This window comes from Notechis scutatus, chromosome 1 (genome assembly GCF_049901735.1).
Source record: "Notechis scutatus isolate UNSWTSFEM ecotype Mainland chromosome 1, rNotScu1.2, whole genome shotgun sequence".
Classification (NCBI taxonomy): Eukaryota; Metazoa; Chordata; class Lepidosauria; order Squamata; family Elapidae; genus Notechis; species Notechis scutatus.
The window spans coordinates 72920619-72934990 of NC_142009.1; the positions used below are offsets into that span (position 1 = coordinate 72920619).

General features: G+C 37.1%; 1 protein-coding gene across 3 annotated transcripts in view; it reads left to right on the top strand.

The window, feature by feature from the left end:
- Nucleotides 1–1123: 1123 nt before the first annotated feature.
- The window catches only part of LYST (lysosomal trafficking regulator), a 97892-nt gene continuing 84643 nt past the window's right edge, over nt 1124–14372 (top strand). For 2 of the 3 annotated variants that reach the window (XM_026669424.2, XM_026669425.2), the window contains exons 1-3: nt 1124–1291; nt 12356–12436; nt 13840–14038. In XM_026669424.2, the coding sequence (XP_026525209.2) occupies nt 13847–14038 (192 nt within the window). In that variant the 5' untranslated portion in view covers nt 1124–1291; nt 12356–12436; nt 13840–13846. The remainder of the gene's footprint in view (nt 1292–12355; nt 12437–13839; nt 14039–14372) is intronic. The other variant, XM_087967645.1, reaches the window with a different exon arrangement.

The window sequence follows — 14372 nt, forward strand, 5'->3', positions numbered from 1 at the left end:
CTCTCTCTCTCCCTGAGAACGGAGCTGGAGACTGTATCCTGCGATCCCAAATAAAGAATGATCGATTGGTAGGAAAACAGGGTGGGGAATTTTCCTGCAGATTTTTTTGGGGGATTTTCCCAGGGTCTCTGGTCCGCAGGATTTAAAATTATGAGTTTGGTGGTCCCTGAGGTCCAAAAGGTTGGCGACCCCTGCTCCAAAGCACCTGAGGGAAGGACAAAAAACAACGGATGGAAACTAATCAAGAGGAGACGCAACCTGGAATTGAGGAGACATTTCCTAACAGTGAAGACAATTAACCAGTGGAACAACTTGCCTTCAGAAACTGTAGGACAGTGGTTCTCAACCTTCCTAATGCCACGACCCTTTAATACAGTTCCTCATGTTGTGGTGACCCCCAACCATAAAATTATGGCTCGGTTCTAAGACCATTGAAAATATGTGTTTTCCGATGGTCTTAGGCGACCCCTGTGAAAGGGTCGTTTGACCCCCAAAGGGGTCGCAACCCACAGGTTGAGAACCACTGCTGTAGGTGCTTCATCACTGGAGATTTTAAAGAAGAGACTGGAAAGTGACTTCTCTTGAAATGGTAGGATCTCCTGTTTGAGCAGGGGGGCTGGACTAGAAGACCTCCAAGGTCCCTTCCAAGCTCGATTCTGATTCTATAGCGTCCTTTGGTACCGAGTCTGAACATGTGACCTGCGTTTGAAACCTTTGGGAAGGGAGGGAAAAAGTGATCGAGAAATCAGATTAAAGCTGAGAGATCCCAGATCGAAATAACACTGGAAGAGGTCACACGAAATCGAGATCCCAGAAGCCTCGAAGCCGAGAAGGAAAATCCAATCACTCCTCCCCCCCGCCCCAAAAAAAAAAAAAAAGAACGCAGGCAGTTTCAGCCGCTGCGTAAGAAACGGGCGTTCAACATTCAATGAGGTCAAGATTTAGAGCTACTTTTCTATTGGCCCTTGGGCTGCACGTGAGGCTTGAGGGGGCGGTGTCTCGGACGGGAGGGGGCGGAACCTTCCCTGCGGGGTGCGGCGGGCGGTTTAGGTCGAGGGAGTTGCTGCCGCTGTTGCAACTGCTGGAGTGGGCGGGATCTCGGGTTTCCCTGGCGACGGGAAGTGGGGGGAAAGGGAGGGCTTTGAGGAGGCCCGATTCTGCTCTGCCATGGGCAGCGGTAGTTGGCTGCCGCCGCCGCCGCCGCCGCCGGTTGCGCTGTCCAAGGGAGGAGGACGAGGCTGGCGGAAGGCCGGGCTGAGCAAGGCGGTTTTTGTGTGGGCGGCGGGAGCAGGTAAGCGGCGAGGAAGGAAGTGGAGGGATTGGAGAATCGCAGCCGCCTCGGAGCCGGGGCCTAAAAAGCAAAAAAAAGCAAGCGAGGGGGCATCTCTCCTTGGCTGCTGGTTGGCACGGACAGGCTTGCACCGCCTCGCCTCTTGAGCTGGCTCTCTCCGCTCCTGAGGAGAGCGGCTTGCGATGCTTCGGCTTAAGGTTGCATCCTGCCGGTCTTTGCCAGCCTTCCCCGGTTGGGCCGCTTTCCTCTGGCCTTGCGGGACAACTGTCGGGTCTGCTGGGTGGCAAAAGGAGGCTTAAAACTTGCAGGCACTTTCCCCTTCCTTTTTGCCATTCTTTTGCTCTACCTTTTATTATTTTGGAGGAAAGGCGGGGGAGTGGGGGTGGACGTTCAGATTTGGCAGCCTTTTGGGACAATTAGTAACTTTTGTGCGTCTTTGTTTTTGAAAACCAAGAACCAAATGGAGTTTGCTGTCCCCGAAGAGGGTCCTGCCTCCATCCTGTGTCAAGGGGAGATTGCTTTTTTTTCCATGGGTGTAAGAATAGGTTTCTGCCTCTCCTTTTTCTCTTGGGCTCTCTGCTGCCTCTGCATCATCATCATCATCATTTCTGATACATTAGCAGCTTTGAGCAGCACTTGTTCTTGCCAGGAGGCCAATACTCAGCTTAGCTCCCTCGGGTCTGTCTGGGATCATCAGACTGACTGCAAGAAAATGGTAGGGAAGCAGGGCTGGTTAATTAGCTGTAGCAGCCCTGAAGTTGGGTGTAGAAGGAAAACAATGCACTGGGCACCAGTTCTCATTATCTCAGTAGCAGCAGCAGCAGCAGCAGAATGCTGTTGCCAGGTGAAGGTGAGGGCTTCGTTATAGTAGAGGATAAACCACAAGCCTTGCTGGAAATCTTGAATATGAAATGCACTTCGGGCTTTTCCTTTCCTGTACGGCCTTGGACAATTTCCCGATATTGTTGCTAATTGCCTCGGTTAAATTTATTATTCCCCAGTGTTTTGTTTCTGCTGTAGAAAACCCAAGACTTGGCAGGTCACAAATTAGACTTGGGCCAACACATAACTTAGTTATTGATGATATATTGGGGAGGAGATTTGCACAATGCATTGAACTATATACACTGTCAAATACAAAACATAAGGTGTGTGTTTCAAATATTGAACGCTGCCCAGAGTCTTTTTCAGAGTTGGACAGTCTTAAAAATCAACTAAGTAACCCAACCAATGTTATGGTAGCACTAATCAGGCTTAATGTTTTGTTCAGATGCATCTATTAAGTTATCTGATCTGGTTAAACATGTTGTATGACTGCCGCTTTAAGACTAACGGCAAATTTGGAATAAAGGGAAAGAAACAGAAGAGTTAAAGAATGCTTTACTCATATCAGGGTGCCCCCAAAAGAAGAAAAATCTTTGTTATTTGGGAATTTCCCCTCAGCATTAAATGCCAATCCCTCATAACTGGTTAACGCTATATCCAGACTTAATTTGATCCTAGAAGAATTAAATTGGGATAAGCAAGCAATAGATTGTATTTCTTCTTTGCTTGATTATTTTTTGTCTGAATTTTAGTACAATCCTAAATTGTTTTACAAAGAAGGTTTATAATATTACTATGGCTTACTTTAATATAACGGTCATTAGGCTATAACACAAGAATGATACATTCTGAGATTAATGAAGATTTAGGAAATTTACTCTATGTTACAGGAAAGATATCTGACTGCTTAAAAATACTGAAGATAATCTATGTACTTTAATCTTTGAAAAGTTGTGATGGCTGTGTACCATACTGTGAGGAGGGCCTGATTCTTTTTATTTGTAGAATATAAATTTAAATAGTTTGAGAAGTAATTGTGTAATGAATTCAATGAGCTGCTAGCCAGATGGATATCAGAACCTGTTATTTTATACATCTGCCCAAAGTTTTATCTTCTTCATTATGGTATTTTAAGCATAATCTGAATTTGTTATCTTTTCAGTCATTATGTGTTCTATGAAGAACTTATCCATTAATTTAGATAACTTAATCTCTGTTAGATTGCATGACATGTCATTTCTTACACTAAACAAACACCTAAAGTTAAAGAATATAATTCTTTGCATGTTACCAGTGATCTTTTCTGAAGATAGCATTGAATGTGTTGCTTGTAAAAACATGTTAGGCTCCACAAGCTTTTTCTCTGTATAGAGACCAAATATAACTCAGAATTTAAAAATAAAACCCTTGATGTGTGCTATCAGAACCTTATGGATTATATGTGTTTTAATACTAATTAGAAAGTTATCTTTTTAAATCATTTTTCTCCTTTAGTAAGTTTGTGTTGAATTCTGGATGAAGATAACTGAATAACATACAAACACGATTTTAAGCTAACTTCAGGGATTTACATTACATTCATATCTAGAATATTTATGAAAGATCTGGAATGTAGATTCAAATTTGGAATATAAGCTAATGGCTAAAAGTTCAATACAGTATGTTAACACATTAAATACATTATGAATTTACAAAAGAATAATTACAGTCTGGTGCTTCAGTTCTATGCATCAAAGTAAATTTCTTATGCCTAATAGTAATTGTGTAACAAATATATGCTTTATTATTTCTTCTCTCTCTCTTCCTTGATGTAAAAGTTGTTAGATCATGCAACAAATGCTGGAAGTCTAGTCAAACCCCTTTCTAGCTGGATAATGGATGGTACCATGTAATTCCGGATATTGAAAGAATGAAACACGCACATATACCAGCCAAATAAATGTGCAACTGAAACATGTAGATTGTTTATTGTAAACAAGAACTTTTGTTCACATGGACACTTAGATGAGCTAGATCAGGGGTGGCAAACTTGTCACAGTGTTTTCACATAAGTATCGGGACTTTTTCCCCCTTCACTAAACTGGGCAGAGCATGGCCAGCATGTGAGACATCTGGCCTGCGGGCCGCGAGTTTGACAGCCCTGAGCTAGCCACACCCATTGGCTTTCTGAAAACCTGGCTCTGGAACTGGCTCTAATGTGGGTGTGTCTCCTACTTTTGAGGAGGCTAGTAGATTTGGAGAAGATCCCATCTCCAAGCTGTTTACATACTGGTCCTTTTTAATCCACTTTTTTGTTACCTTTTAATTTTTAAGGTTTAACCCTTTAGATTGTTTTATATTGTTTCATGATGTTGTAAACCAAATGGAGTTGCTTAGCAGTGAGATGGGCAGCGTGTAAATTTAGTACATGCAAAGTGGTATATAAGTCTAAGTGCTATTGCTATGTCAACAAGGCAGGAAAAGTTCATTCTTCCAAAAGGATAATTAGCTGATGATATCATTGTGTGAAAGGGTATAATCATCTATTTAGGCTATTCTATACATTTATTTGAAAAACTATTTTAAAACACAATTTAATATTGAAATGAAGGAATGAAATAATTCAAATGCACTAGAAGAACTGAAATGATCCCAGCTCATTTGCCAGCTCAAATTATATTATGTACTCCTGTGATTATAGTGATAGCATTAATTGTTATTTTTATATATGTGGAAATAAAACCTCTAATCTGAAGTTTTCATGGTATTTGGACACTTTCTCTGTCTTCTAGAGCTAGCTGATGCCTACATATTGTGGATTTAATTCAGTTTTTTAAAGTAGCAAAATGCCTAAGGCTAAATATCTGTGCTTGTGATGTAGTTATGAATGAAGAAATTAACACCTAGAATTGAACTGGATCATTGGCCTATCTGATTCAGTATAACTACTCTTACTGGCAGCTATACTTTATTTATTGTTAGAATAAAACAACTAGAATGTCAAGCAAAGACCATTCTCATTCTCTGTTACCAAAAGCTTTTATATGAAGATGTTTAGTTTACTTTACTTTATTGTCATTGCACCTCATACAACGAAACCAAACACTATCTTCAGTGCACATCATGACCATGAAAATAAACACAAATACACATCCTTCACACTCCATACATTGAACCGAAAACCCCCAACACCGCATGTATGGGATTGAAATGAGATATTATGCAAAGAAAGCACCCCTGTTGTCATAACAGATTGCCACTGGCTGTTTTGTCTAAACTTCGATCATCTGCAGATACAGATGAATGTGGATACAATTGGTCCTTTTTTACAGTAAAGCTACACACACTGTAATCAAGTGATACTATATATGTCAAATAAAGCTTTTTTGATATACTGTACAAATATCTTTGCTTTCATCAGGCTTTGTTTTGTACTGTAGTCATTCAATAAACACCCTAATGTTTTATCTTGGAAAAGCTTAGCTGGATAGATATTAGCTGCTAAAGACATGACTACCTAAAGACTGCATAATTGCCAAATTTCCTTGTGAAGTGCAGTAATTAGGAATATAAGAGCATTTATTAAAATAGCCATGCTCTACCTTCATTGTTGCATAATGAAATACTTATGGTTCCTTCTTTATTGTATGTCTTTATGTATAATTTAGGATATATTTTATGTCTAGACAGTTTAACACAGGTAGAGATTTTGGTGCATCCAGGTGGATAAGCATTTTCAGCAACCCCAACCATTGTATTAAAGGAGAAAAGATTAAGACCATAAAACTGGCTAATCAGGCTAAAATATAAACAACAAGTTCCACAATCGTATTTCAGAAATAGACATTCCAGATGTTTAAGATTAGCCACCCTAAGGTAATATCTGGAATGTCTATTTCTGAAACATGATTGTGGAATTTGTAGTTTGTTTATATTTTAGCCTGATGAGCCAGTTTCTATAGAGTTAAGTTTCATTTCTTGTTGGCATTGTGGTCAGTTGTTAACCCACAGTTCTGGGATATGCCTACTTCCTTTTCAGAAAGTCTTTTTCTGAACTCTTAATACTGTATTGAAAGATTATTTGCAAATCTTTTGCTTTCAACTAGTTTCTTTTATGTTGTTTGTGGTATCAAGGATTTTTATTCATTTGCTTGTTGATTAACTACAACTGCTTTCCTTTGGAAGCGCAAGGTGGCATACATAGTATACCTTTTAAGAGATGTCTAATCCAAAGTGACCTCATGAGCTTCCATGGCTGAGGCTGGACCTGAACCTGTGTTCAACATTTTAATTGCTACACACACTACCTCTTCACTCAGATTTGCATACCAGGAGAAGATACACTATTCTAATTTTATGTGAGATACCAGAATTACAATGGTTGCTATTCTGCTTGAGCTGAATGTACAACACTAGCTAGATATTACTGGGAAAATTTTATGGTAATATCCTTCAGGAAAGTTTGTTAGATAATTCTTTGCTAACATTTGATTATTATTAGATGGCCCTCTTAATTAAAGAACATCCTAAAACTTTTCTGACCTTCGCTTCTGTATAATTGCTTTGGTTGGAGCTGTTTGTTGTGAGGCTGAGTCAGAGGCTTTGCAATATATCTGTTGATTTAAAATGGTTCTCCTCCCTTCCATTTATGTGTCAGTATTGTTTTTTGTATGATAATGTGAGATGAATGCAGGATAATTTTGGCTTCTCTGCTTTGGTGTAGAGAATTGGTTATTATTGCTCCTATTGGGACTGCCTTGTTTTGGATTTAGGAGTGCTGTTCTAGTACTACAGTGTACAAAATCAATTTACTCTGAATTCAGTATTTGGAAGGACATTTCTACTTTTTGCAGAAATAAAATTTGCTTTTAATGCCATGGATCACATGTGTAATGGAATGTAACTCATCTAATCCCTTCTCACAAAGCATTCTAAAAGTGGAACTAAATTGTTATTTTCACTGAAAGTCTAAAGTGAAAAGCAGTGAAATATGGTACATGTGGTATAACTTAATCAGGAGTATCTTGCAATGCTGAATTTGGCTTGGTTTAGGGATGACATAGAAAAACAAAGACAAAAGCTTGCCTTTGAGAAAGCTTCAAGCTTATCTTTAGAACGGAGACTTATGAGAAATTATAATAAATTAATAATCCAATAGTACTGGTAGTTTCATGGGCTAATACATTTTTTTGTTTAAGGGTATTTGAAGTGTACTCTTAAATATCTATGTGAAAAGCTAATGTATCCTCAGTGTTGTTATTTCTTTCAAAACAAGATTGAGGATACATTAGCTTTTCAAATAGCAATAGCACTTAGACTTGTATACTGCTTCACAGTGCTTTTACAGCCCTCTCTAAGTGGTTTACAGAGTCAGCATATTGCCCTCCACAAGCTGGGTCCTTATTTTACTCACCTCGGAAGGATGGAAGACTGAGTCAACCTTGAGCCAGTGAGACTTGAACTGCCAAATTACAGGCAGCCAGCAGGCAGCAGAAGTAACCTGCAGTACTGCATTCTAACCACTGCACCACCTAAGCTATCTATACAATAGATACATATCTATTGTATTTTAAAATTTTAACAAGTCAAGTGATAAGCCAGTTGAAGAATCACTTTATAATTAACAAATAAGACAACCACAAAACATTTGTAACTTTCTCTAAAGACAGTACAATGGCATATTCATGGAAGGACAGAACGTTTTAAGTGGTTTAGCAAATGGTGTTAATTATTATGGGCTAAATATTTACCAAGCAATTTACTGGAACTGGGCTTGTGCTTTGCTTTCTATTATTCATTCTTATTGATTATATATCTCCAAGTCAGTGTCGACAGTGGCCACATAGGTAGATTTTCTCCAATGTAGTCTATCCCTAATCTGGAATTTCAGGTCTTCCAGTGATGCATTCAATGCCACTGTAGCTTGGACCATCCACCTTGCTGCTGATCATCCTCTTCTTCTCTTTCTTTCCATCTTTCCCAGGATTAGAGCCTTCTACAGAGAGTTAAGACTTTGCATATTGTGAGCAAAGTTGGAAAACATGAGCCTGGTCATTTGCATATGCAAATTCTGGGTTGATCTGTTGAATAATCCATTTCTTTTCTTAGCTGCCCATGGTATTCTCAAGAGTCTTCTCCAACACCAAAAGTTCAAAAGCATCAATACAATTTCTATCTTGCTTCTTAAAAGTTCAACTTTTGTTTCCACAGACTCATTGGGAAAACCATCACCTGCATGATTCGGATTTTTGTAGTTAGACATATTACAGCATCTGAATATCTTTTCCATGGCCTTGATTACTATTTTACTATTTTATTACTATTTTATGATTACTATTTTATTTCTTGACTGCTTGCTTCTTTCCGGTTGATCCTAAAAGACAGAAGTTATCTACACTTCAACATCTAATTGTCAGTTCTAAGTCTAATTGTTGTACCTATTGTCATTATCTTGATTTCTTTATATTTAATTTTAGTCCCATTTTTACACTATGCTCCTTGATTTTTATATCCTGAAACTCATGTATTCTGATTTCTATACTTATGGATATTAGTTATTTATAGCATGGTTCCCTATGTTGTACATGAACATGTATATAGTAACATATATAATACTCTAACAGCAAGCTAAGGCCATCATCAAAAAGCAAAAGTGTAAAAGCACAAAAACAAATATCTTAACAAATTTGGCAAGTGTTCTTTTAAGTCATTTGTAAAGATGTTGAATAATCTTGGGCCAAGGACAGAGAAAATTCTGGGAAAGCCCCATAGTTACTTCTTTTCAGGATGATGCAAAACATCTGTATGCACTTATATAGTTTGAAATCCACTGTGTTGCTGTGTCTTCTACTTCACATTTATCCATCTATCCACAAGGATATCGTGAGAGAATCTATAACATGCTTCAGTGAAATCAAGATATACGTCATTCATAGCATTCCCTTGGTCTACTAAATTTATTACTTTGCCATAAAAAGATCTGCCATCGACCCTATACCTAGTTACCTTGCCCAAATTTATACTATATACATTTTCCAAGGACTTCTGTTACAAACACAAAATATGCTGTCAAGTTCATTGAGGCATCTTTTTAATTTATAAATATTTTTGAGTGAACATCTGATATAAGCACAGGTTTCTTTTTTTAAAAAAATAAGTTATTTGCAAATCAGTGCTATCTCAAGGAATCCTGTGCATCTGAATTTGCAGAGAGACTAATAGAAAAACCAAGAGTAAGAATGCCTATGGGAAGGTTAAAGGGATTACAGATAAGCTGTAGAACATGGGATATGAATCAAAGAAATATTGCTTTTCTAGCTAGAGGCTGGTGATTTTTCAAACATATATAAAACCAACTTAGTCCAGAAATGCTTTGTTATGTGAAGGTATTTGAATTATAGAAGAAGTATGAATTGGTCCAAGAGGTACTGATTCCAGTTTGGGTTATCTTTTTCTCTTCCTCTCTCTTTCCTTCTTTCTCTTTCATACTCTGTGTGCGCACACATTCCCATATAGAATTATTATTGTTCCAAGTTCGCTTGAGGCAAAAACGACAAGCTTTGCTAAGTTGTTATTCAAACCATGCCACAGCAAAGCTGGTTAAACCTTTCTTGTTCATTGCCCCTTTGCTCTTGAGTTCTCAGAAACAATGATCACAATCCATTCTAAGTGCAGATCCAGAATTTTGGAGGACAGCTCTCATTAGCATGTGATATCTTGGTGCGCTAGTCAGGTCCACTGTTGCAGGAAACTTGCCAAGTTGAGTTAACATTACCCATTGTGTCAAGTCTTCTCTCTAGAGCAGGGGTGTCCAGCTCGCATCACAGTGGCGTCGTGATGTATCTGGGCTTTTTTCCCCTTCACTAAACCGGGCGTGGGCATGGCCAGCGCGTGCCGCATCCAGCCTATGGGCCAGGAGTTTGACAGCATTGCTCTAGAGTGTCCCTTATGGCCCATCCTGCACATTTATGCGGCATTTAGTGCTTTCCCTTGCTGGGCAGGAATATATTTGTATAATATATTTACAAGCAGTGCAGCCAAGAAGGTTTATTATTAGTCATACAACTTGAATTGAGTGACCATTGAAATGCAATTAGAGAAAAGCATTTGTGGCAACACAGTTTAATTGTTGCGGTTTCTTCCAATGCTATTATTATAGAAAGTTGCAATCATAAAGTGCTTGACCTCCCCCCTCTCTCTCCCAGATTGATACCCAATTAAAATAATTCATCCAATTTGTTTTGTACAATTATTTCTGTGCTTCTTATGCCATCTCAATGTTGGAATTGAAGAAAGGGGGAAACTGCTCTATTTTAGTTAGATATAAATGGATTATTTTTAGTCCTCAGATGTGAGATAAGAATATAAACAAAACACGGTAATTAGTTAATGTACACTTTCCATTCATGCTACTTCATAATGTGTTCTTGGCTTATTAATTAAATGTTCAGAAAAATCCTTGCATAATAAACATTTGTTATATAACAGAATAACAGAGTTGGAAGAGACCTTGGAGGTCCAATCTCCTTTTCAGGCAGGAAACCCTATACTATTTCAGATAAATGGTTATCCAACCTCTTCTTAAAAACTTCCACTGTTGGAGCATTCACAACTTCTGGAGGCAAGTTTAATTGCTCTAACTGTCAGGAAATTTCTCCTTAGTTTTAAGTTGCTTTGTTCCTTGATTAGTTTCCATCCATTGCTTCTTGTCCCACCTGGAGGTGCTTTGGAGAATAGTTTGACTCTCTCATCTTTGTGGCAACCTCTGAGATACTGGAACACTACTATCATGTCACCTCCAAGTCCTTCTTTTGATTAAATGAGACATACACAATTCCAGCAACCGTTCTTTATATGTTTTAGCCCCCAGTCCCCAATCATCTTTGTTGCTCGTCTCTGCACTCTTTCTACTGTCTAAACATCTTTTTTACATTGTGGCAACCAAAACTGAATGCAATTTTTCAAAGTGTGGCCTGACCTTATAAAGTGGTTGTCAGGTTTCCAAGTGATGAAACCCATTCAAAAAGAAATAAGCAAAGTCCATCTTCCGCAACAAATTTCTTTTATTTAGGTAAGCATCAAATTGGCAAAGTCTGTTGTAATTCTGGATCTGACACAAACCGGAATTACACCACAGAATATTGCAATTTAAAAACAGTCCCCAAAAGTCACATTCCCCAATAGAAATAAATCAGCGTTGCCTAGTGTCATCAATCTCCACCTCCAGGTCTCAGCAGGGACAACTTCTGTTCCCAGGGGAAGGCAAGTCACCTAGTCTCACAATCCTCACTATCTAACCACTTCTCCCACCTTAGGAATGTAGCAAGCCCAAAACCCTCCCCCCCCCTTAACAGCAAAGAGAAAGAAAGAAAAGAAATATATGATTATAATTAGTGCTAAATAAAATGGCTACATATATGTCAATTTCAGGCTATTAACACTTCACATGATCTTGATTCCATCCCTCTCTGTTAATGCAGCCTAGAATTGTGTTGGCTCTTTTGGCAGCTGAAGCACACTGCTAGCTCATATTTAAGTGGTTTTTATTATACCTTTTTATTTAGTTTATATAGAACTTTTAAGGCCTTGATCACATTTGAATATTTTGTGAAGGTGAATTTGGGAAGAGATAATTTGGGAGAGATGTTGTAGCAGGAAGCTACTTTCTACCAGTCTGTTCAAACTGTTCTTTCTAAATCAGTTTTCTTTGAAGTAACATTTAAATTTTAAAGAAATTAGAGCACATTTTTAAAAAAACATAACCTTTATTAATTGCCTTTTCTATTTTTTTAATAAATTAAGTAAAAATCTTAAGGCTAGAAACACATGATTCTAGGAAATAATTATATAAATAAGAAGTCTTTCATGGGAACTAAATTGTTTAGTTTATATTTGCTTTAACTATTGTAATTAAAATTTTCAATAGAAATTGCTTTAAAAAACACATGAGTCTTAAATAGCTGTAATGTTGATTTGGGGTCATTTTTTAATTACCCTTTTCACTTATTCACTTTGAACACAGCCTGGCTTTAGCAATTAATTATTTTCTGTATTCTGCTGATTTCTGTATTCTTCAGATCCCGTTTGGGGGGAAATGGGAGCGGTAAAGATTAAACATGCAGTATGCAGCCATTAGGAATTAATTTGTGTTTTTTTAAGCAAGCCTTTAATTTGTGAAGGATTCTAACAATTACTTTTAGGCACATTTTTTATTAGCTACAGTATGCATTTTATTTATTTCATACATGCCTTGTTTTACAGGTCAGTCGCTAACAGACATACTGAGAACATATCTATTTAACGCTTGATAATTACTATCAATGAGAAAGGAAGTGTAATCTGGTGAGTTTTGGGGACTGAGCGTATTTTAAGATACTTAAATAAGCATGAAAGTGTACTGAATCAAGATCATGTTGAAGATTGTAGAAAACAGAATACTTTCATTACAATTCTACTTGATTGCTATAACAAAGAAATTATAATTTTAGAAGTTAAATACTAGGTCTTCCTGTGATGCAGGATGATTTGTATGGCCCTAAATCTTGTATAGGTTTTCATGTGTCTTAAGTAAATTTGGGGTACTTTACAGACTAATATTAGCTAAGAAATAGCTAAGAAATCAGAGTACTGCTGAAATTAATCTCATTTGACCTTTAAGAAAAAATAAATGTATGTACCTTACATCATATTTCATTAGTACCATACTTTAATTGTGAATAAAATGAATAATGAAACGTCAAGATAGCTTCCAATGTTTATAATGTTTCCATGTATTTCCATCTTAGAATCATTTCCATCTTAGAATCATGTAAATTTATATTGATATAAGGCATTCTTCTTCCCTCTCCACGTCTTTTTCATTGTGTGTAATGCATTAGAAATAATTTCCTTGGAAGGATTTTGGAGAACTGTTTTAAATTTAAACAGCTAAATGTAGCAATCCTTACATAAATTTTTATTTTGCTTTCTTATCAGGGAATGAATATGAAGACCATCTTAATTTTTATGTAGCTTATTAAAAATTTAAATTTGTGTAGAAATTTTAAATACATGCTTTCATATTTCCTCTAAGGTTACTCCTGTTTCAATCTTTTTATTCTCCTCTTTTTCCTCTGTCCGGCTCAGATGAGAACAGAATGTATTATACTGTAGCTTTTTCAAAGACAATTATGTTAATAGCTTTTCAAAATGTTTTAATGTCCATTTATTTGAAACTGAACAGTTTTACAAAGTCGAGAATGTTTCTATCATTTTTTTTTAGAAATGTTAGCTTATTATATAAATTATTTTTTAAAAAAAATCAGTATATGTCCTGTATGTATCTCAATAATATGCTTATTGTTTAATTATAATCATGATTAAATACTGATATGCTTGCAATGTAAAGTATGTATCTCATGTATCTTTTTGTAATATATGGGAAAAGTATTCTAATCTAGGAAACAAAGTATTTAGTACTAATATAGATTATAGTAGCAGCCAGTTAGCTGACAAATGTTGCCCCTATTTTAGGTTGCTAAACTATACAATAGAAAGGATACAATGGCAAACAACTTCCAATGAAACCTTGCCAAGAAAATATGAGGGACTAGCCGAGGCAGTTACCAGGAGTCAAAAACTGACTCAAAGGCACAAATTTAAAAAAAAGATACCTGTACAAGCTATATAAGCTATTCTAGCTTCCTTACATCTTTGGAAATGTTTTTTTTTATTAATGTTGAAAATCCTTTGTTTATTTGTGACAGCTCAGACATGAGCAGTGCGAGTAACTCTCTGGCACGAGAGTTTTTGTCTGATGTCAGCCATCTTTGCAATGCAGTGGACCAAAAGGTGGAAGCCAAGGAGGAAGAGGAAGAGAAAACACACATAGCTGCCCTTGGACAATATCTTATTCAAGGTCGAGGATTCGCTTTGCTTACTAAACTCAATTCCATCATTGACCAGGTAAATGTTGTTTTCACATTTGTCAAAATATGATGCATTTAGCTGGAACAATATCTATTTGAATTAAATAATATGATGCATATCCTTCATTGTGCTTATAGTTATAAAGAAGATTAATTGGGATCACTTTCATATTCTGCTTGAAATTGGATTTTTACATCAGCCAGGATTAGGATGACAGATGCATTTGATAATCAGCTTATTAGTCATATTCTATGGGTCACACAAAAGCCTTCCATTAGGCCAGGGCTGTCAAACTGCTGGCCCATGGGCTGGATGCACCACAGGCTGGCCATGCCCACACCTGGTTTAGCAAAGGGGAAAAAAGTTAATG